Source organism: Olea europaea, chromosome 15 (genome assembly GCF_002742605.1).
Source record: "Olea europaea var. sylvestris chromosome 15, O_europaea_v1, whole genome shotgun sequence".
Taxonomy (NCBI): Eukaryota; Viridiplantae; Streptophyta; class Magnoliopsida; order Lamiales; family Oleaceae; genus Olea; species Olea europaea.
In genome coordinates this window covers 22,087,850-22,109,301 of record NC_036251.1, presented here as the reverse complement: position 1 = coordinate 22,109,301, position 21,452 = coordinate 22,087,850, and the positions used below count along the sequence as shown (strand labels likewise).

The 21,452-nt window shown below is 33.8% G+C and overlaps 2 protein-coding genes across 2 annotated transcripts in view; both read left to right on the top strand.

Annotated features, from left to right (window-relative positions):
• Positions 1-1,264, top strand: part of LOC111410485 — a 1,781-nt gene extending 517 nt beyond the window's left edge. Inside the window, exon 2 of the mRNA XM_023040839.1 lies at positions 477-1,264. Within this exon, the coding sequence (XP_022896607.1) occupies positions 560-1,090 (531 nt within the window). The 5' untranslated portion in view covers positions 477-559 and the 3' untranslated portion in view covers positions 1,091-1,264. The remainder of the gene's footprint in view (positions 1-476) is intronic.
• Positions 1,265-12,339: 11,075 nt separating this feature from the next.
• On the top strand, positions 12,340-14,639 carry LOC111410484. Its single transcript, XM_023040838.1, has 3 exons — positions 12,340-12,504; positions 12,712-13,209; positions 13,863-14,639. Exons 1-3 carry the CDS (start codon positions 12,432-12,434, stop codon positions 14,387-14,389), a joined length of 1,098 nt encoding a protein of 365 aa, XP_022896606.1. The 5' UTR covers positions 12,340-12,431; the 3' UTR covers positions 14,390-14,639.
• The last annotated feature ends 6,813 nt before the right edge of the window (positions 14,640-21,452 follow it).

The following is a 21,452-nucleotide window of genomic DNA, read 5'->3' as shown; positions in this document are numbered from 1 at the left end:
GATTGAAAAAATAAAAAATAATTTTTGGTTTACTTTTCACCTTCCTCCATTTTCACATTCCTTATTTTATTTTTATTATTATTATTTTTGGTCCTTTTTTTTGGTGGTGGGGCTCGTTTCTTCAATTTTTTTGTTGGTTTTTTTGATTTTTTTTCTTTTTGTATTTAAAAAAGTTCAATGACCTTTTTGGACCTTTGGCAAAGTTTAGTAACCATTTGGGCTATTAACTCCTATATTTATTACTAATTTGTAATTTTTTGAAATTTTGATGTATTAGTTGCAATTAATTCTTTTGTTTTCTATTTTATTCTTTTTCTTTTATTTGAATAGAGGGCAAAATCGTCAAAAAACAGTGAAAAGGACCTTTAGCGCAAGAAATGTGGTAAATAAGGGCAAAAATGTCAAAAAATGAAAGGTAAGGACGTTTTCCACAATAACCTCGAAAGGTAAGGATGTTTTGCGCCAATTACCCCCAGATAACGTAAATCACCACAACAAATCTCTAACCCGCCTCGACAGACCAACAAATTTTCCACATAATTCACCACTATCAATCGCCATGACCACCTCTTCAGCCTTCTTTTCTTCGCTCTTCAACATACCAATCTCGAAAATCCCAAACCCGGATACTAATCTTGCCAAAATCAAATATCCTTCAAGAAGAAGGACATATTTCTCCCATTTCCGCCCCATAAGATCTGTCCCAGATTCCGTTTCCATCATAGATAATCTACCGGTTGCTGCCTCGTCATCGGCCCCTAGCTGTTCGGCTACAACTATGAATTCTGTAATTCTTGACGATGATAGCGTTAATGATGATGAGGTGAAAAAAGCCGAGTCGAAAATTGGGGCTAAGGTCAGAGTTAAGGTGCCACTAAAGGTTTACCATGTGCCTAAAGTGCCCGAATACGAGTTGACGGGAATGGTGGGTGTGGTGAAGCAGTATGTTGGGGTTCATAAGGGGAAAAAGATTTCAGCTAATTTGCCGTATAAAGTGGAGTTCGTGGCTGATGAGGTTCTGGGGCGTGATGGGAAGCCAGTGAAATTCTCGGCACACCTGAGGGATGATGAATTTGAGTTTCTTGACTGATCTTACGGTTCGTTTGATTAAATTTCTATTCCTTTTTGTCGAATATTGATGTGCCACTTGATGACTTCCTGTAATAATTTTGCATACAAGTGTTATATGTGTACAACATTGTAGATAATTTACCTTTTTGAGGTCATATTTTTGGTCTACTTGATGAATTTCTTTTCAAGAAAATGCTATCACTTTGTGTGTATATTTGGATTCATGTCTTGTGCCATTGTCAAGTGAATGGAAATTGCTATTTAATAATGTATCTGAAGTTCTACAAGTTCGTAGATTTGATAACCATGAAGATTTAACTTGGATTTGGCTTATTGCGGGTAGAGAATAGACCTCCTAACCAATCAGTGAGCACATTAGTTTGCACTTCACTATTTTGTTAGACATGTTTTGAGGATGCTCAAGCGTGTGGCTAAGTTTTGACATTAAAATATGATGCTCCATCCTCATGCTTTCCCTGTAAAATTTTACTCAAATTATCATTTCTTCCCAAATGCTTCTTTTGATGAAGTTTGATTAGCTACTATAGCCATAGAAACAATTAACATTTTTCCTTGCAGAATGTATTGTAAACATTGACATTCAAACTTGACATCAGTGAAAAGAGGCCAAAGGATATGCTAGAAGCAATAATTGTGACTGGAGAGAAATTGACTAAAGAACCTTTTGTCTTTGTAATAACTGATAAGAGTATCTGGGCTTTGTTGCTATAAAGCTGCTAGCTATTTAGTTACAAGTTAGAGTTGCCAAATTAGTCAATTGGACCTTTGCTTCTTCCCGTATCAAAGTGTGTCATAGACTGATACATTCAGATAAACCATGGTTCTTAGATCTGCAGGTCAATATAATAAACTATAATTACTGGATAAGAAATGATAGAATGTTATGCCTCTACCCCAAAGATAAGTTGCTCATAAAGCTCCTTTTTCGATACAAATATATAGTTTGCCGCGGGGTTTTACCATTTTGGAGGCTTGCAACCGGAGTTTAAGCTAGTTCTTCACATGGACATCTTCTGTCAATTTTATTACCGTAGCCCCCCCCCAAACACAGAAAAAAAAAATAAAAAATACACACATACCCATACACAAATAAACCATAAATCTCCACCAATTCCTTCTTTATAGTTTAACCTTTTTGGTATTTGCTATCCAGTGGAAGGTCGCAGACCCTTCAGATTTTGCTCTGTAGATGAGTTTTTAAGCTTCCTCACCAATGAATCACTTTAATTTATCCTTAACATACATGAGTTTGAAGGATATATGAACACTTGAGCAGCTGAAACTGGAAAATTTTCTTGTTGAATTGCATCTCTTACTTTATTATACCATTTCCAGAGTGAGGTCAATATTTTGAAATTTAACTCTTAAACTTGTTGCAATTAATTATCTTCATATGGTATTAGTTCTATGTCACTGTTTGAGTGATGACTGTCATTACTCTGCTGTATATGCAACAAATGCTATTTGATAACTCAGTGATGTGAGTGTTGATAATTCGAAGTTACACTTGAAACATTATATTTTTTGTTATCTTACTTTAATTGTTTATGTATTTATGCAAAAAAAAGTTGTATAGAAAAATATTGATAAATTATTTGATTATGGAATTGAATCAATTGTAAGTGTAGATATTGAATTGAGCTCACTGAAAGGCAGGGCACCTTCTAGCAGCTGTCGAACTTTTAGGCTACATATTCAATGTGTGGTCTCTAACAGTGGGAAACTTTTAGTTCTTGTATATTTTTAACTTCTACAATTTTTCATTGACTCGACCATCAAAACAGAAACTTAGGATGGGAAAAGAAATTGGAAATGCTAATGTTGAGATGTGATAAGATGCAAAGTAGTAGAAAGAGAAGAATGATATTAGAGACTAGTTACGAGTCTGCAGTAGTCTCACCTAGAACTGGCAAGGAATGGATCCAGCGGAAGACTTGCATCATTTGAAACTCCCAGAAAAACAAGAAAGATATATTAAATCAATTTGACCAATGTGCACTTGTGCACCAAGCGATGAAAGGCTAACAAATTTTATGTGTGTTTTTCTTGCCGTTGCATGTTCTCTCTCTCTCTCTCTTCAGCGGGGGTAGAAGCAGAAACCTATAATACTATAACCAGGTAGTGACTAGGATGACCTAAATAAACGAACTTGTTCTCAAAGTGGACACTGGTGCAATCAGTTTGATGCATCTGAATATGAAATGGTGGAAAGCAGATCTATCAGATTACTGAATTAGAATAGCTGAGAAACATAAGTCTGAGCCTCATAAGAAAGCTCAGCAATATATCCAGAGCATGAAAATTGCTTTTGAAATCATCAACAGAAATCCAATTGCTTAGATGCCAGTGATAGGCGCTGTATAAAATTTAAAAAAAAAGAATGGGACCTTCGAAGAGGGATAACAGCCATTCGTTTTGGCTATTGAATAGAGACTGATATTGACCGAAACAAACAGGATGAGGAAAGAATGGCTGTTCCATACCCACAAGAATGACTTGGCTGTTGAATAGAGATTAATTTTTACCATGACTTTGATGTCCCAATTTGACTAACTTGCCCCCAACTTCGGTGCTTTATGGCCTAAGTTGGATTGGCCTCCATTTGGGGCTATCATATTTAGTACTCAAAAGATAGAAGCAGGATACAAAATTTTTTACATTATTTAGCACATGGTAAGCTTAAAAGTCTACATATTTACTCAATACACCACTACCAAACAAAATTTAATTTACTTACATTCACAAACATATACATGCGGCATAAGAGTTTTATCTATATATGGATATTACTAGCTGATAGAGCACGATGCAATGATGCATGCAAACATTAATTGTTAGTTTCTTTTGCAGTTGAAAGTTATGATTGGTTCAGGAAATACAAAAATGCAAGTAACTAAAGAGTACTTTGCCCATCATTTTTCATCTCCATAATTTGAATCTTAAAACCAGCTATAGAACCTTTTAAAGACTAGCCTCAGGAGAGAAACAAAGAAAAAGTTGAAAAGGCATCGAGTTTGGAAATAGAAACATATATTTGAACCTAGAGTATCTCCATCTAGTGAGTTTGCTGAGTAAAACTTAGGTTTCATCTGATTGGTGTTCGACTCTGATGGGTTTTTTTGACACCATGTTCGACTCTGATTGTTGATTTGCTGAATCTTTCTCCTTATTCATTAGTCTATCGACTATCCTTGAAATGAACCATATTATTTATCTCGTTGCAAGGCTTTATCGACAGAGTAAACATTAAGTGTTCTGTAAATGAAGTAATACACTCACAAACTTATTATTCTCTGTAGCCAGTGTCTATTATTGTATCAGCAATTTGGTTTAATGGATTAATTGAGGTGCCTTGGCAATTTGATTGAATGGCCAACTTGATTTTACTGATCTTGACTCTGACTTTGATTTGATTTTCTGCATTCCCTCCAATCATATGGTGTTTGTAATTTATTCAATTAAATTAAAAAATAAAAATACAGCTTTCTTTTTATCTGAGACTGATGACGTTAGCATGAATTTTCGACGAGTATTTCATTAAGCCGGAGAATGTTTGTCATGGGCTTTGGTTTTGGACATGATATTGCAGCTACCTTTTACAATGTAGTGGTGCTTCCCAGGGTTTGATATTTCATTTTCACGCTGCATGGCTTTTAACTTATCCACAACTCATATTACATTGGTATAGACGCTATAGTTTTTAGATTTAACATCTATATAATGATTTCGTTTGTCACACATTTTTTAGTTTAACCATGTTTAATTCTTGATTGTTATTGGGGCTAGGCTTCTGTTTTAGTTTTCAGTTATTGGTTTCGACTTTCGAGTAAGCAAAGTGAAAAAAAACACTTGAGCTTAAGTTCTTATATCAATTGTCAATCTTACTTCTCCCAAGAATGTTTGTTTTCATTGCTCAGTGTAATGGTCACTTCCTAACCCGAGGAAGTGTCCGCTACCTACACTGCACGGCTTGTGTTGACAGAGTACAGTGGCATTTCAAGAAGGTATCACCAATGGTCAATAAGAATGATTTCCGTAGTACATCATTTCTCATCATACTCTATAGTTAAAAATTAAATTTTTAGTAGATTTTGATGAAATATGTAGTCAAAATTAATTAGTAACTTCAACTTATATTTTAATACAAACCAAATAGGGGTTTAATCTAATCAAGTTTTCAAAATTCCAAATAGACACTACATTTCTCTCTTAGATTTGTTGCTACTTGTCTAATTATCTAGAGGAATTCTTTTGAGGGTCTTGATTTAAAGGCGATGAGCTAGAATAACTATTTTTTAGTTTTTAATTTGCAAGTAAAATATATTTTATATTTTATTTATTTATTTATTGGCTTGATTAAATTAGAATGATTTTTAAATGTTAGAACATGTGTCAAAAATCTGCTCAACCGATGCATTCCAAATAGGTAAGCCAGTCAGTCCAGTTAGGACTGACTGGGTACTACAGGTAAATAGATTTTTTGGCTGCGGATATTAGAGTTTACATGCCTTAAACAAGATGCAATATTTACATTCCATGTAGCTCCATGTCCAAAAATTTCATATTTACCACTAGGACCGATTTGATTCGTCAAATAATTAAAAGATAGTAAAAAATGGTTTAACCAATCAAAACTTTTCTTAATTTAATTATTGACCATATCAAACATATTTTACATTATTTTATTGTGTGAAACTGACGTATTTTAGGTAAGAGACGTTTGTGCCTAGATGGAGTCTTTACATAACTAAAGAAAATCATTAAGGGGTGAATCAACACATTGAGAAAAAATTGCATCTGCCTAGTGAATTTGCAGTAGCAAGTTTCGTGTCTTCTGACCGTCTCCAATGAGTTCTGCTCGGGTGATATTCTAATGAAATATCTCAAAGCAAAAATCGTGTTATTTAATCGTAATTGAAGAGAACTCTCCTATACGTGAATGATATAATTCTACTCAAAGATTATGGTACTTGGCATGAGTTAAGATTGGTGAATCTTAATCCAACTGGTGGTTGCAGTTGAACATGATAGTGAAATGACGATAAAGTCAAAATTGGAGGATTTGAATTCACTTGTCCAACAAGTCAAAATAAATTAAAAAGAAATGAGGGAGTTCTTTATTTAATTTTGATTGTTTTTGTTAATTTCTAGAAATTACTAAATCGAAATTATTGTATCTTTGATACTGAATTATTTTACCCGTGGCATAGAGGTCCGTGGATGTTTCCTTGAAGGGTTTACAATATTATATCCTGTGTTCATTATTGTTTCCCTTAGGGGTTTACCATGTTATATCTTGTGTTCATTATTGTTTATTTTCACAATTGACAACAACACATAGAACACTAAACTGTTTAGTTATGTCAATTAGAATCGTGTTTAAAACTATATATAGGAAGTCTTGACTAACTGTTGAAACTTGTTTGAATTTTAGTATTTACAAATTAAAACATGGTTCCTAGGGCAAAGTTTTGACTTCACGCTGATTAAAAATAACTCCGTAATAAAAGTAGCAAATCAAGGAGATCAACGCGATAAGTTGGGCCTTTCAGTATTCTCCAAACTTGTTCAGCTCGTCAGAGTTTTAAAAATAAGAAACTTTTTTTGAGCTTTCGTGAGTTCTCGAAGAATTTTGATTTCCAAAGTATGTTCAAAATGAAATTTGACCAACCGCATTCGACAAAAATGTGTGATTAAAAATTAAAAAGAAAAAAAAAAAATTTTGAATTTAACATAGCTGAAACAGAGGAACTATAAACAACATTTCGAAGCTCGTGTTTGACAATCATTATTTTTAAACTCTTTTTTACGTAATCATTATCAATTACATATTCACACAATAAAATATTCAAACATAGCCATATCGTTATCGATCTTTCACTTAATATCTACGTGACAACCTAAAAATGAAAATGGTAAAACGAGAATAACGACGTCTTTAGGGTAGAAGTTTTTTCAACATCTATGATTTGGGTTGAATAAGTAGAAGATCCTTTGGGGAACAGCTACCAATTAAGCAAATTTATTTTTATTTTTCCAATTTGAGAAGCTACGGGTGGTGGAGGGATGAAATTTGAAATCAAATTGACATTCAATTACCCAATTGAAACTAACAGTAACCTAATCTAGACATAAAGTTTAGTGATGCAATTAAAAATTTGCTGAAAATTTTAGTGATCTCTAATGAAATTTACCCAATAAGTCAATGTATGTGTATTTGTCAATGTTCTAAAAAGTGTAAAGCACAATTAAACAAGAATACCTAGAAATTCATGGAAAATCAATTCCCTGGAAAATTTTGTCAATCAAACAGGCCAAAAGTGGAAGTTGGAATTCGAATTCCAAGTTCCATAGAAAATTTCTTGCAATCAAACGGGGCCGAAGATCAACTTCAAGGTTGTACGAAAACATATACATGTAGAAATATAGCCCCTGTTTGATGCCTATTACCTGATAATGAAAATTGGAGGAATAATATTTTTTAGAAAAATGAGTAGTTGAAAAAAGAAGGAAACGTTCTCGATTTACATGTAATATTATTTTATGAAAGATTGTGCGGTTGAAAATAGGAGAGAGAAAAATGGAATGTAATGTAATTTAATTTAATGGGTATCAAACAGGGGCATAGAGTGTGACTACAGTGTAAAACTCACTCTTTTGGCTCCTATTTGATGACCATTATTTAGTCAAAATAATATTTTGAATAGTGATTTTTAGGAAAATGTGTGGTTAAAAACAAGAAGAAGTTTTGGATTTAGGTGCAAAATATTTTATTTTATGAACGTATAATTGAAAATGAGTATGTCAAAAAAAAAAAAAAAGAATTTTCAAATAATAATTATCAAACGGGTGCTAATTAATAATGATATTTGTCTTCATGATTTTACAACATTGATTAAGCCTCGTTTCGTAGCAATTTTTTACTTCAAAAAATTAATTTTTTTACCATTATTTCACTATTTCGCCGTCATTTTTTACTTATTTACTTATAGGTGGAACCCACTTTTCTCTCTAATAGTCAAAAAATTATTTTTTATAATCACTACCGAACAGACCCTAAGCCCTTTCATTTATTCTATTTTACTTTACTTTACTTTACTTTAATTTATTTATTATATTTATTTTTAATCATACATTCTCACAATAAAGTTAGGGCTGGACAAAACTTTCGAACTAGACCTGAATCGAAATGAACGATTTTTCTTAAGTTAAATACCATTTTGGGTATCTTTATTGATAATCAACGGTTCGGTTCAATTCGATTCAGTTCTAGATTATGAGTCGATCAAGAACTGAATCTCCTTAATTTTTAAAATTTATTTATTTTAAATACATCAAATTATTTTATTTTTCTAAATAAATTTGTTAATTAATTAATTTAGCTAAAACAAAAAATATGATTTTCCTAGTTCTAATTTTCGATTCAATCTTAACTTAATAAAGTTGTCTTGAATTTTACCTAAATTTATTATTCTACTGTAGTGTCGTTTCTATCATTGAGAAGAAATCGAATTGAAGCTTGATTGTGACTCTTTTAATTATTGTAAACTTGCTATCTTCCTTTTTTGTGAGTTTAACAATCAAATTTATGAATGACTCAATAAAGAGATACGTAAAAGATACATGAGATTAGACTACGTTATTTTGTAAAAGTTAAGATTGAATATGTCATTAGTTGAATAAACGTAGTCTTGTAAACATTAAAAATTTTAATTATAGTACGAAACCTAAGAACCGAACCGAATGAAAATGAACCTAACGATTCTAAATTTGGATCCGACGGTATACTCGAAAATTTGCGTCCAATTAGGTTCTAAGAGAATCAAACACATTAATGCCTTGTTTGAAACTCATTATTTTGAAAATACATTTTTCTATCTTTTTTTAACCACACATACTTCAATAAAATAACATTACACACAGATCCAAATTTTTTCCTTATTTTGATAACATATTCTTCATCAATCTATTATTCCAAAATAAAATTTTAGGCAAAAAAAAAATAATAATAAATCTCAAACATGCTCTAAAACATTGTATACATAAATTTAAAAATTTTTCCTATTCATTAATCGTATAGGCCCCTACATTATTTGGAAAAAAAATATATTTTTAAGTAGGGATTTGATATCATTTCAACAACATATTCTTCAATATAATAATATTACACATAAATTCAAATTTTTTTAAAATTTTTTTACCACACATTTTCCATAATTACACCATTCAAAAATGTATTTTTATAAAAAAAATACTACTCAAACAAGGGCATATTTAGGCCTCGTTTGGTACCCATTTTTTTCAAAATGTATTTTTTTCTCTCTTCTTTTCAGCCACACATTCTTTATTAAAATAATATTACACATAAATCAAAAAAATTTCCTTATTTTTTAACCACACATTTTCCATCAATTTACTATTCAAAAATGTATTTTTACATTAAAATATCTCTCAAACACCCTCTTAAAAAAATAAAAATAAATAAATATATATATATATATTAAAAATATTATTTTTTCAAATAAAAGCCATCAAATAGGGGCCAAAAGGCCAAAGTACTGACATCCATTCAAAATTCAAATTTCAAAGGATTGAAAACTGCCTCTCAAATCAGTAGAGCAAGCGCCAAGCAATAAAAATATAAGTTCGTGTTTAAGCTCCGTTTGATTCTCATTTTTGTGAGAATGAGAATAAAAAATATAGTCGTTATGAGACCCACAAAAAATAAAAAGTCAAATATGGTGATTTGATGTGATAGATAACGATTATATTATTCATTTTTGTGATCAAAGAACGGGAAACAAACGGGGCATAAGTCTCATTTTGGGAAAAATATATTTTGAAATAATGTTTTTGGAAAATATGTGATTAAAAAATAAAAATAAAAATCGATTTATATGTAAAATTATTTGATTGGAGAATGTATAGTTGAAAATTGAGTTTTTGATAAAAAAAAAATGGATATGATGATTATAGATTGTCGGCATTAATTGCATGGACTAAGGAGAAAGGGTTAGTTCTAATTTCTAAAGTGAAGACAGTTTGATACAAGCAGACAAATTATCACCCTGCAGACTTGATCCCGTGCTCTTTCTTGAAGTTAATTGTTAGAAGAATAATGCTCCTTGTATATTTTATTTTGTACATTATGTTTGATATTGTATGTAAATTCAAATTGTCTTTGACGGGAAAGTGTGTTAAATTCAAAACATATTCAATCATGTGCCGACACATGGCACAATATCAAAGATGATGTAAAGCATAATGTACAAGTAGCATAATTCTTGTTCGAATGATCACGAAAATTTAGGTCCATATCTTTAATTGTTGAGTTTAGGTTTATATTTTCGATTGCTCACTAAAATTTAAAATGTAGAGTTTTGATCACTAAATTTTAAAAAATGTACGTTACTAGTATAACTTCCGTCTCAAACTTTTAACAGAATTGGTGATGTGGCTGACAGAATGCATATGACGTCTCGTCACACCATTGAACTTTGTGATGGTTGAATTTTGACAACTAAATTTTGAAAAATGTCTTCTATCGCTGATTGAACTTTGAGATGGTCGAATTTTGACCACTGAACCTTGAAAAATGTTGAACTTTGACCACTAAACTTTGAAAAGTATTTTCTATTGCTCACTATAAATTTGGATTTAACCACACATCTATACAATAAAATATTTTATATGGAAATTCTAATATTTTTCCAACTTTTTAGAGGGTGTTTGGGAGCCATTTTTATGTAAAAACGCATTTTGGAATAGTAAATCGATGAGAAATGTGTGGTTGAAAAATAAAGAAATTTTTTTGATCTACGTGTAATATTATTTTAATAATGTATGGTTGAAAAGAAGAGAGAGAAAAATGTATTTTGAAAAAAATGAATACCAAATGGGGCCTTAACCACACATTTTCCAAAAATCACTAGTTAAAAACTCGACTGTCTCAAATTTTAGTGGCTAAAATTCAACTATCTAAAAGTTCAGTAGCCGAAATTCGATCAGCTCAAAGTTCAGTGAGTATGGCTGTGTTTTTATCACGAAACTTTAAAAAATGTCTTCTATGTCTCACACCAAAGCCCCGTTTGGTACCCATTTTTTTTAAAATGCATTTCTTTCTCTCTTATTTTCAACAACACATTCTTCATTAAAATAATATCACACGTAAATAAAAAAATTTTCCTTATTTTTCAACCACACATTTCCCATCAATTTACTATTCAAAAATACACTTTTACATAAAATAGCTCCCAAACACCCTCTAAATTTTAATTTAATTCTATTTAACAACAAATAAATTCATCGTGTGTTTCGTTGTAAAATTCAAATATTATGATGAAAATAACTTCAAATTCTAAAAAAAAAATATAAATTAAATTTGAATTTAACTATTGTAATTGATTAATCATTCATAGTGGTATAGACAATGCTTGCAAAGCAATGCAAAGAAAGTGACTACTAATTGTAATGAAACACACAATATATTTATTGTAAAAATTAAATTAAATCCAAAATTTTTTAACAATGAATTTCGGACCCTATTTGATGACCATTATTTAAAAAAGAAAAAAGAGAAAGTTCTAAAAATAATATTTTTTGGAGAATGCGTGGTTAAAAAATTGGGAAAAATTTGAGTTTTGTATAAATGTGTGGTTAAATCCAAATTTATAGTGAGCAATAGAAGACGTTTTCAAAATTTAGTGGTCAAAGTTCGACTTTTTTAATGTTCAATGGCCAAAATTCAACCACCTCAAAGTTCAATGAGCAATAAAAGACATTTTTCTAAGTTTAGTGGCCAAAATTTCTACTACCTCAAAGTTTAACGGCATGATAGGATGCTACGCGTGCATTCTATCATTTACGTCACCAATTTCGTTAGAGGTGTGAGATGAAAATTATCCTAATGAGTAATATATAATATTTTTCAAAATTTAATTGTCAAAACTCAACATTTTAAATTTTAGTAAGCAATGGATAAATTAACCTAAGCCCCCGTTTGAGACCCATTATTTGGAGATTATAACGTTTTGAATAGTGTTTTTTTGAAAAATGAGTGGTTGAAAAGAAAAGAAATTTTTTTGATTTATGTGTAATATTATTTTATTAAAAATTATGTGGTTAATAATAGGAGATATAAAAATTTAATTTAATTTAATAAAAAATAATAGAGCCGAACAGTTCAGCAATCATCGAAACATTTAACTCCTATTTCTTCTAGTCTTACACTTCTTTAATTTTCAGACGGTCCTCTTTATGAGATAAAGCAAAGCGCAGAAAGTCCCTTTGGGTTAAGCCTTTTTGACACTATCTTTGACACACACACACACACATTGAAAATGAAGGTTTTTCTCCTGGCGCCTCTCTGCTTTCTCTACACTGTCTCTGCTCTTGCACCTGCTCCTTTGGAAGGTAAAGCTCAAAACCCTTTTCTATTTTACTTCTTTGAGCTCATTTCTGTTGCTTTGGCCCTTCTTAGAAACTTAATCTTGGGTTCCTACTGTCTCTCTCTCTCTGTGAGTTTAGATCTGATATTGTGCAATGTTGAAATCTTTTTGTTTGCATAATGGAAGCTGAAATATAGTTTTCCTTTTTCGCATTTTATTTAAATTTTGTTAGGACTCCTCTCAAATGGCAACTTTGAAGAGAAACCAAAACCCACTGACATCAAGAAAACAGTGCTTCAAGGCAAAAATGCACTTCCTAAATGGGAAATCAATGGCTTAGTTGAGTACATTTCTGGCGGACCACAGCCCGGTGGAATGTACTTTGCCGTCCCCCATGGCGTCCACGCCGTGAGGCTCGGGAACGAGGCCTCGATTTCCCAAACAATCCCAGTCAAGAAGGGATCATTATATGCACTTACATTTAGTGCATCAAGAACTTGTGCACAAGATGAGGTGCTGAGGGTTTCTGTTCCTCCACAATCAGGAGACCTCCCTCTACAAACTCTGTACAGCAGCAATGGTGGTGATACTTATGCCTGGGGATTCAGAGCCAGTTCTGATTCTGGGAAGGTTATTTTTCACAATCCTGGAATGCAAGAAGATCCTGCTTGTGGGCCTCTCTTGGATGCTGTAGCTATCAAAGAACTTTTTCCTCCGAAGCCCACCAAAGGTGATAGTCTCTTTTAGTTCTTGTTGCTTTGGTTAATGATTTGCTAAGCCTTTCCATGTGTAAATGTTGCATCTGCACACCTGAATCATGTCAACTGATGCTATTTTTGCGGCAGCATGAAGTTGTTTTCAGATATTTTTATGTTATACAGATTGGATCTCATAGGTTTTGAGATTTCACTGTCCAACTTGAAAAACAAACTGAAGTTTATTTCTTGCTTTCCCAGATCTATCCAATAAGATCTGTACTTGTCTGATGAACATGATTGGTGTGCAGGACATGACTAAACAATACATAGGCTTGATTTTGCCCCCATTTGATGGCCATTATTTGGCCAAAATAATGTTTTGAATAATGATTTTTAGGACAAATTGTGGTTAGAAAGGAAGGAAAAGTTTTGGATTTACGTGCAGATTATTTTATTTTGTGAGTGTTCGGATGAAAATGAATATGTGAAAAAAGAGTTTTCAAATAACGGTCATCATACAGTGGCAAAGCTTCTTTTTCTGTTCAGTAGTGTAGTGTACACCTGTATAGTGATTCCATGTCATAGTCACATTGCATTAGTGATCTATCTTTATCTTACCTGTAATTCTTATGTCTAAAGCATTCTTCCCTTGTTGGCTAATCCAATTAACTGAAATTTCTTGCAGCAAACTTGGTCAGAAATAATGGTTTTGAGGAGGGTCCTCATCGCCTGTTCAACTCTTCCCATGGTGTCCTGCTGCCTCCAAAACAGGAAGATCTTACGTCTCCACTTCCTGCTTGGATTATTGAATCCCTCAAGGCTGTGAAGTTCATAGACTCGAAGCATTTCAGCATTCCCTTTGGACATGCAGCAGTGGAACTTGTTGCAGGCCGAGAGAGCGCCATTGCACAAATCATCAGGACAGTCCCCAACAAGGTCTATAATATTTCATTCACTGTGGGAGATGCAAAGAATGGTTGCCATGGATCAATGATGATTGAAGCATTTGCTGCTAAAGTTACCATGAAAGCCCCCTTCAAGTCGGAAGGAAAGGGGAAGTTTCAGACTTTCAGATTCCAGTTTAAAGCAGAATCATTCAGGACCAGATTAACTTTCTTCAGCTCTTTTTATCACACCAAGGTCAATGACTTTGGAACTCTTTGTGGCCCTGTTCTCGATGAAGTTATTGTAATTGCTGCAGCTAAGAGTTAATCTCCCCACATCAAGCCGCATGAGGAGCTTCTATGTTATGTTTAATAGAGTTCTTGAAGTGAACATTCATAATCTTCGTTTGTAGTCTAGCCATCGATATAGCACAAGCTGCAGTTCTGTAATCGTATAAAACTATGTTAGTGCTGAATGATTTGGTACTTGTTTATGCTCCTTCGGTTCATTATTGTTTTCACTTGAAATTCTGCATCATGTTAGAGAAATAAGTGATAAATTCCATGTGGTTATGTTAGTTTGAAAATTATCTCATTGCTGTAGCATCGATTCACTCAGGATGTGAAGGTGATGAATTGAGTGGAGGTTCTCGCTACTTTATCATCGTATGACTCTTTATCTCTTTCACACCTTTCTAGGATTGGGCATGGTCTGATTCTCTTTAGAATCAAATCGAACTCGAACTTTCGGATATTTAGTAAGTGGTATCATTAGGTCTAAATTTGATTACGGAATTGAACAGGTTTGGTTTTGTTCAGTTCGATTCTCAAGTTTCATACAATAATTAAAATTTTTATAATAAGGTTACATTAATTCAACTAATGATATGTTCAATGTTAGCTCTTATAACATAAAGTAGTCTAATTTCGTGATTTTTTTGTGCCTCTCTTTGTTGTGTCCTTCATATATTTGATTGTTACAATCACCAAAAAAGAGATGTAGCTGAGCTTCCCCTTTGATTTCTCCATAATAACAATAATGAAAAGAGGTACAGCTAAGGCTCCAATTCGATTTATCTAGAATGAAAGAAATGATACTATGGTTGAATGAGAGATATAAGTAAAATGTCAATTTGATCGATTGAGCTTATGTTTGGGTTGAAAATTAGAAATAGAAAAATCATATTTAGGTTTGGACTAATTTAATTAATAAGAAAATTTATTTAAAAAAATATAGAAAGATATATTACTTATTTGATTCCCGAGAATCAAATCGAACCCGTTGATTCTCGATTCAGATACCCGTTCGAGTATTAAACTTAAAGAGAGTCGCTCTGGTAGGTTCGATTTGGAAGTTTTGCTCAGCCCTACACCTTTCTACAAAATCAATGTTATATCATACAATTTGTAGTTACAATTATAGACTTGTAACAATAATAGAATGTCACAATCACAAATAACAAATTTTGTAGATCACAACTTATTTATTGATCACAAATTATCAAATTAATTGATTAGTCATTATTTCTCATCAGAAATCACAAATTTTATGGCCATGACTCATTTCACGGTCATAAATTATCAAATTAATTGATCAAAACTTATTTATTGATCACAAATTATCAGATTAATCGATCAGTCATAATTTCTTGATCACAAATTACAAATTTTATAGTCACAAATTATCAAATTAATTGGCTACAACGTATTTATCGATTATTGAAACACAAATTATATATCACATATTTTTTATTAATCACAATTTATTCATTGATTAGTCATAATATAATTGGTCATGGTTGCACCCAAAAAAAAAAAAAAACCTATGTCACTTAAAAAACTTAAAAAAGTAGTTAGGTTACTTGGTTCGGCAAAGTTAAAAGGACTATAGCAGTGAATTTTCAATTCACAAGAAAAACCAAATTAAGGAATTCCTTCCATGAACCAACTGTAATTCCTCTGATACAATGAAAAGCATAGATGTTTTGTTAACTTGCCCAATGTCAAATTGCCTCCAAGCATCTTTCCAAATGATTCACCCTTTTTCAAATTCCCATCAAAATTTAAAATCTATACTCGCAGTAGTAGTTGGAGTTGTAAGCAACGCAGAGTTTTATCAGGATGTAATCCTCCCAGCATCAGGTTTACAACAGGTAAATATGCAATTAGGCTTGATCTGTATATTTGGCCCAAATTGAAGATTTCCTTAGCTTGATAATCTTCACAATTTCTTGGATTCAAGGATATGAGTGGGAGAGAAGCCAGACCCGAAGATATATCGGATATCCCTAGAAAGGTCTTGAAATATTGCACCACATGGTGTTGCGAGACCAATCGAAGGTGAAGTTGTGTTTGTGAGCCGATTCCATCGGCGGTAGGTGGTGGGAAGTGGTGGCTGGTGGTGGTGATGGCCAGCCTTCATCTTCATGATTACTATTGTTGGTAAGTTTTGAAGAGAGAGAAACTGTTACAGAGAATAACAGTAGAGATGGGTGAAATTAATTGGGGAAATTGAAATTATCTTTATTTGATTTTTGTTAATATAAATCTATTAAAATATTAATTAACACCCAATTTATGAAAAAATAAGTTTAAGATCTGATTTTTTTTTTCAAAGGAGAATTAAAATATTAAAAGTGCTACGTGTACAATAAATTATACATCACCTTAGCCTCCTGGGACTTAGCTCAGTGGTGTAAAGAACATGAGTGATGTTATCTCACACCTTGTTGGTGGTCGCAGTGTGAGGGTTCGATTTTTGAAACATGAAATTAGACTCCTTGTAGGTGCATTGTACATTCAGTTCTTGTTCCCTGACCTATTAGGGCACATTCAGCGATTTACCTCTCTCACAAAGCTCTAGGGGTGGGGCGGTGAGGGCCCTCAAGGTTGGGGTTCAACTTTTTTTTTAATTATACATCACCTTGTACAGTCTTCTTATGGGTTTGTTTGGGAGTGATTTTTTCATCCAAAAAATTGATTTTTTAACCGTTATTTCACTATTCCAACCATCATACTTGATTTCTTCTCTCACAGGTGGATCCCATTTTTCTCCTAACGATCAAAAAATCAATTTTCAAAATCACTTTCAAACAGTGAGATCCACTGTTAAAAATCGTGAGTCTCAAACAGGGCTGTAATTTAAATACTGTGCAAGTATCTTTTTTTCTAGAAAAAATCTAAACAAGCAAGGCCCGTCAACAGTCTCTAAAAGGTTGGGAGTGTTGAAAATAAAGTCACATTTTTTTACCATAAAATATTATTTAACAAGTAAGAAAAATACATGCATGCATGCAAATGGTGGTGGTGGCAAAATTGGAGTTTCCAACTAATGATAGCCACATTTTTTTGACCAAATGGATAAGGTGTTGATTTCTTAATTGTTAAGAAAGATTCCATGCATGCATACAAGGGTGGTTGAGAAATTCAAGTTTTCTTTCTCCATTTACTTGACAAGTCAAATGTGTAGAGAATTCTAGCAAATGAAGGTGGTAGAACTTTGACTCTTCCAAGCAATTATGGAGGTTAAAAATCTCTATAAATATAGGCAAGAGTTTGAGAGAAAAGTGTGTGCCATATGGAGAGGAAAAATTAAGATAGAAAATTGTAAGGTAGAGAGAAGAGTAGAGAGAAAATTTATTGTTTTTCTCCTAAGTTTTTTTTCTACTTGTTTTCTCGTATTACAAGAGAGATTAATTGTTGTTATTTCCTTGTATTTAGAGAGTATGTTGTAATTCTCCTCCTACAGTGAAATCCTCCTATACTTGCTCGTGGACGTAGCTTAAATTGGGTAAACCACGTAAATACCCGTGTCCATTTTTAGCTGTGTTTTCTCAATTCCATTATTTGTCAGCCAAACTCGACCCACGCGTTTTCTTCCCGACAGTGGTATCAAAGCAAGATTTTGTGTAGGGTCGTTGTTCAATCATAGTATTGGTGAAAAATGGCGACAAAATATGAGATTGAAAAGTTCAACGGGAACAATTTCTCATTATGGAAAATGAGAATAAAAGCAGTTTTGAGAAAAGATAACTGTTTGGAGGCAATTGGACAAAGGCCTGTGGAAATCATTGACGATACTAAGTGGAACGAGATGGATAGCAACGCAGTTGCTAATCTGCACCTTGCACTAGCCAATGGAGTATTGTTAAGTGTGGCGGAGAAAAAGACAGCCAAAGAGATATGGGATACGCTGACAAAGCTGTACAAGGTCAAATCGTTACACAACAAAATCTTCTTAAAGAGAAAGCTTTACACCCTTATGATGATGGAGTCAACTACGGTGACAAACCGCATCAACACCATCAATACTCTATTTTCACAACTCATATCAATGGAGCATAATATAGAGACCGGTGAACATGCTGAAATCTTACTTCAAAGTCTACCAGATTCGTATGATCAACTCATCATCAACTTGACCAACAACCTTGAAACTTTAGTCTTCGATGATGTTGCAGCTGCTGTTCCTGAAGAGGAAAGTAGGTGCAAGAACAAGAAGGGCAGATTGACATGTTCGAATCAGACAGAAGTTTTGACGATGATGAGAGGGAGATCAACGGAACGTGGCTCCAGTGGGAGTCATAATTAGAGTAGATCAAAATTCAGGAGTAAGAAAAATGCCAAGTGTCATTACTGTGGCAAGAAAGGGTACTTAAAAAGGGATTGTTAGAGTCTCAAGAAGAATGAAGAAGTTAAAGGAAAAGGTCCTAAGACATCAAAAGTTCAGGGTTGTGTAGCAAGTACCTCGGATGATGGTGAAATTTTATATAGCGAGGCAACAACAGTTGTTGAAGGCAGAAAGAAATTTTCTGATGTCTGGCCTATTGATTCAGGAGCTACATGGCACTTGACACCAATAAGGGAATGGTTTCATCAATATGAGACTATCCCAGGAGGATCTGTGTTTATGGGAAATGATCATACCTTGGAGATCGCTGGTATTGATACCATCAAATTGAAAATGTATGATGGTACAGTTCGCACTATCCAGGAGGTACGACACGTAAAAGGCCTAAAGAAAAATTTATTGTTTATAGGACAATTGGACAGCATTGGATGCAAGACCCATATACAAGATGTCATCATGAAAATAGTTAAAGGAGCGCTTGTGGTGATGAAAGCGAAAAAGATAGCTGCAAATTTGTACATGTTTAAAGGAGAGACACTACAAGAAGGCGAAGCATCTGTCGTATCGATAGGTTCAGCAGAAGAATTAATGATGATGTGGCATCGCAAGCTTGCTCACACGTCGAAACGTGGTTTGAAAATTCTCTCAGAACAAAAGCTTCTTCCAGGGCTCAAAAAGGTTTCATTACCCTTTTGAGAGTATTGTGTTACTAGTAAGCAGCATAGATTGAAGTTCAGCAGTTGCACTGCTAGAAGTAAAGCTATCTTGGAGCTGGTCCATTCCGATATTTGGCAATCATCGGCTATATACCTAGGAGGTGCAAGATACTTTGTATTTTTTATTGATGATTACTCCAGGAAATGTTGGGTGTATCCAATCAAAAGGAAGGTCGACGTGTTTGCAGTCTTCAAAATATTCAAAGTGCGTGTGGAGCTTGAATCTGAAAAGAAGATCAAGTGTCTGAGGACCAACAATGGAGGAGAATATACTGGTGATGAATTTGATAACTTCTGTCAACAAGAAGGTATCAAGAGATAGTTCACTGTGGCATACACTCCACAACAAAATGGAGTGACAGAGCGGATGAACAGAATATTGTTAGAAAGAACAAGGGCAATGTTGAGGACTGCGGGGTTAGCCAAGTCATTTTGGGTAGAAGCAGTCAAAACCGCCTGTTATGAGATCAATCGGTTGCCATTAACCGCGATTGGTCTGAAGACGCCTATGGAAATGTGGACTGGTAAACCAGCTGATTATTCTCACTTACATGTGTTTGGAAGTCATGTGTACGTTATGTACAACACCTAAGAAACATCAAAGCTGGATCCAAAATCCAGAAAATGTATTTTCTTAGGGTATGCTGATGGAGTGAAGGGGTACCGCCTGTGGGATCCCACTGCCCACAAGGTTATAATCAGCAAAGATATCATATTTGCGAAAGGCAAAATACAGGAAAAAGGAAATGATAGCACTTCAAAAGAAAAACCAGAGACTATTACAGTTGAAGTTGGAGACGAACGAAAAGTTATAGATACTTCTGAAGCAACACTAGAGCACGAAGAACAAGCTGAATCTAGTGCTCCAGATGTTCGACGATCAACACGGGAGAGAAGAGAACCGACTTGGCACTCATATTACATTATGGAGGGCAATGTTGCATACTGCTTACTGACAGAAGATGGAGAGCCATCAACTTTCCACGAGGCTATAAATAGCCAAGAAGTTTCTCAGTGGATGGCTGCAATGCAAGAAGAAATTGAAGCTCTTCATAAGAACTAGACATGGAATCTTGTTCCACTACCAGAAGGAAGGAAGGTCATTGGGAATAAATGGGTATATAAGATCAAACGAGATGACAATGATCAAGTGGAGCGGTATCGTGCGAGATTGGTGGTGAAGGGATATGCTCAGGAAGAAGGCATTGACTTCAACGAAATATTTACTCCTGTGGTTCGACTCATAACAGTTCGAGTAGTCCTGGCGATATGTGCTACATTTGACTTACACTTGGAGTAGTTAGATGTGAAAACTGCATTTCTTCATGGAGAACTTGAAGAAGAAATTTATATGCTCCAACCAGAAGGTTTTGAAGAAAAAGAAAAAGAGAACTTGGGTTGCAGGTTGAACAAATCTCTGTACGGTCTCAAACAGGCGCCGAGATGTAGGTATAAGAGATTTGATTCCTTCATCATGAGCTTTGGATACAACAGACTCTGTTCAGATCCGGGTGCATACTACATGAGATTTGGTGATAATGATTTCATTATTTTGCTGTTGTATGTTGACGACATGTTGGTAGCATGCCCTAACAAAGATCATATTGAAAATCCGAAGGCTCAATTGGCTAGGGAGTTTGATATGAAGGACTTGGGACCGGCAAACAAGATTCTAGGGATGCAAATTTACCGAGATAGAAATAATAGAAAGATTTGGCTTAGTCAGAAAAACTACTTGAAGAAAACCTTGCGTCGCTTCAATATGCAAGATTGTAAGCCAATTTCCACCCCTCTTCCTATTAATTTCAAGTTATCCTCAAGTATGAGCCTTAGCAGTGAAGCAGAGAGGATGGAGATGTCTCGAGTGCCGTAGGCATCGGCAGTGGGTAGTTTGATGTTTGCTATGATCTGTACAAGACCAGACATTGCACAAGCAGTGGGAACGATTAGTCGATACATGGAAAATCTTGGTAAAGAGCATTGAAATACTGTAAAAAGGATCCTGAGATATGTCAATGGTACCTCAAATGCTACATTATGTTATG

Coding starts and splice junctions, on each gene's coding strand:
- LOC111410484 (XM_023040838.1), top strand. CDS start 12,432: ATGAAGGTTTTTCTCCTGGCGCCTCTCTGCTTTCTCTACACTGTCTCT. Junction 12,505..12,711: donor TGCACCTGCTCCTTTGGAAG/GTAAAGCTCAAA, acceptor AAATTTTGTTAG/GACTCCTCTCAAATGGCAAC. Junction 13,210..13,862: donor TCCTCCGAAGCCCACCAAAG/GTGATAGTCTCT, acceptor AATTTCTTGCAG/CAAACTTGGTCAGAAATAAT.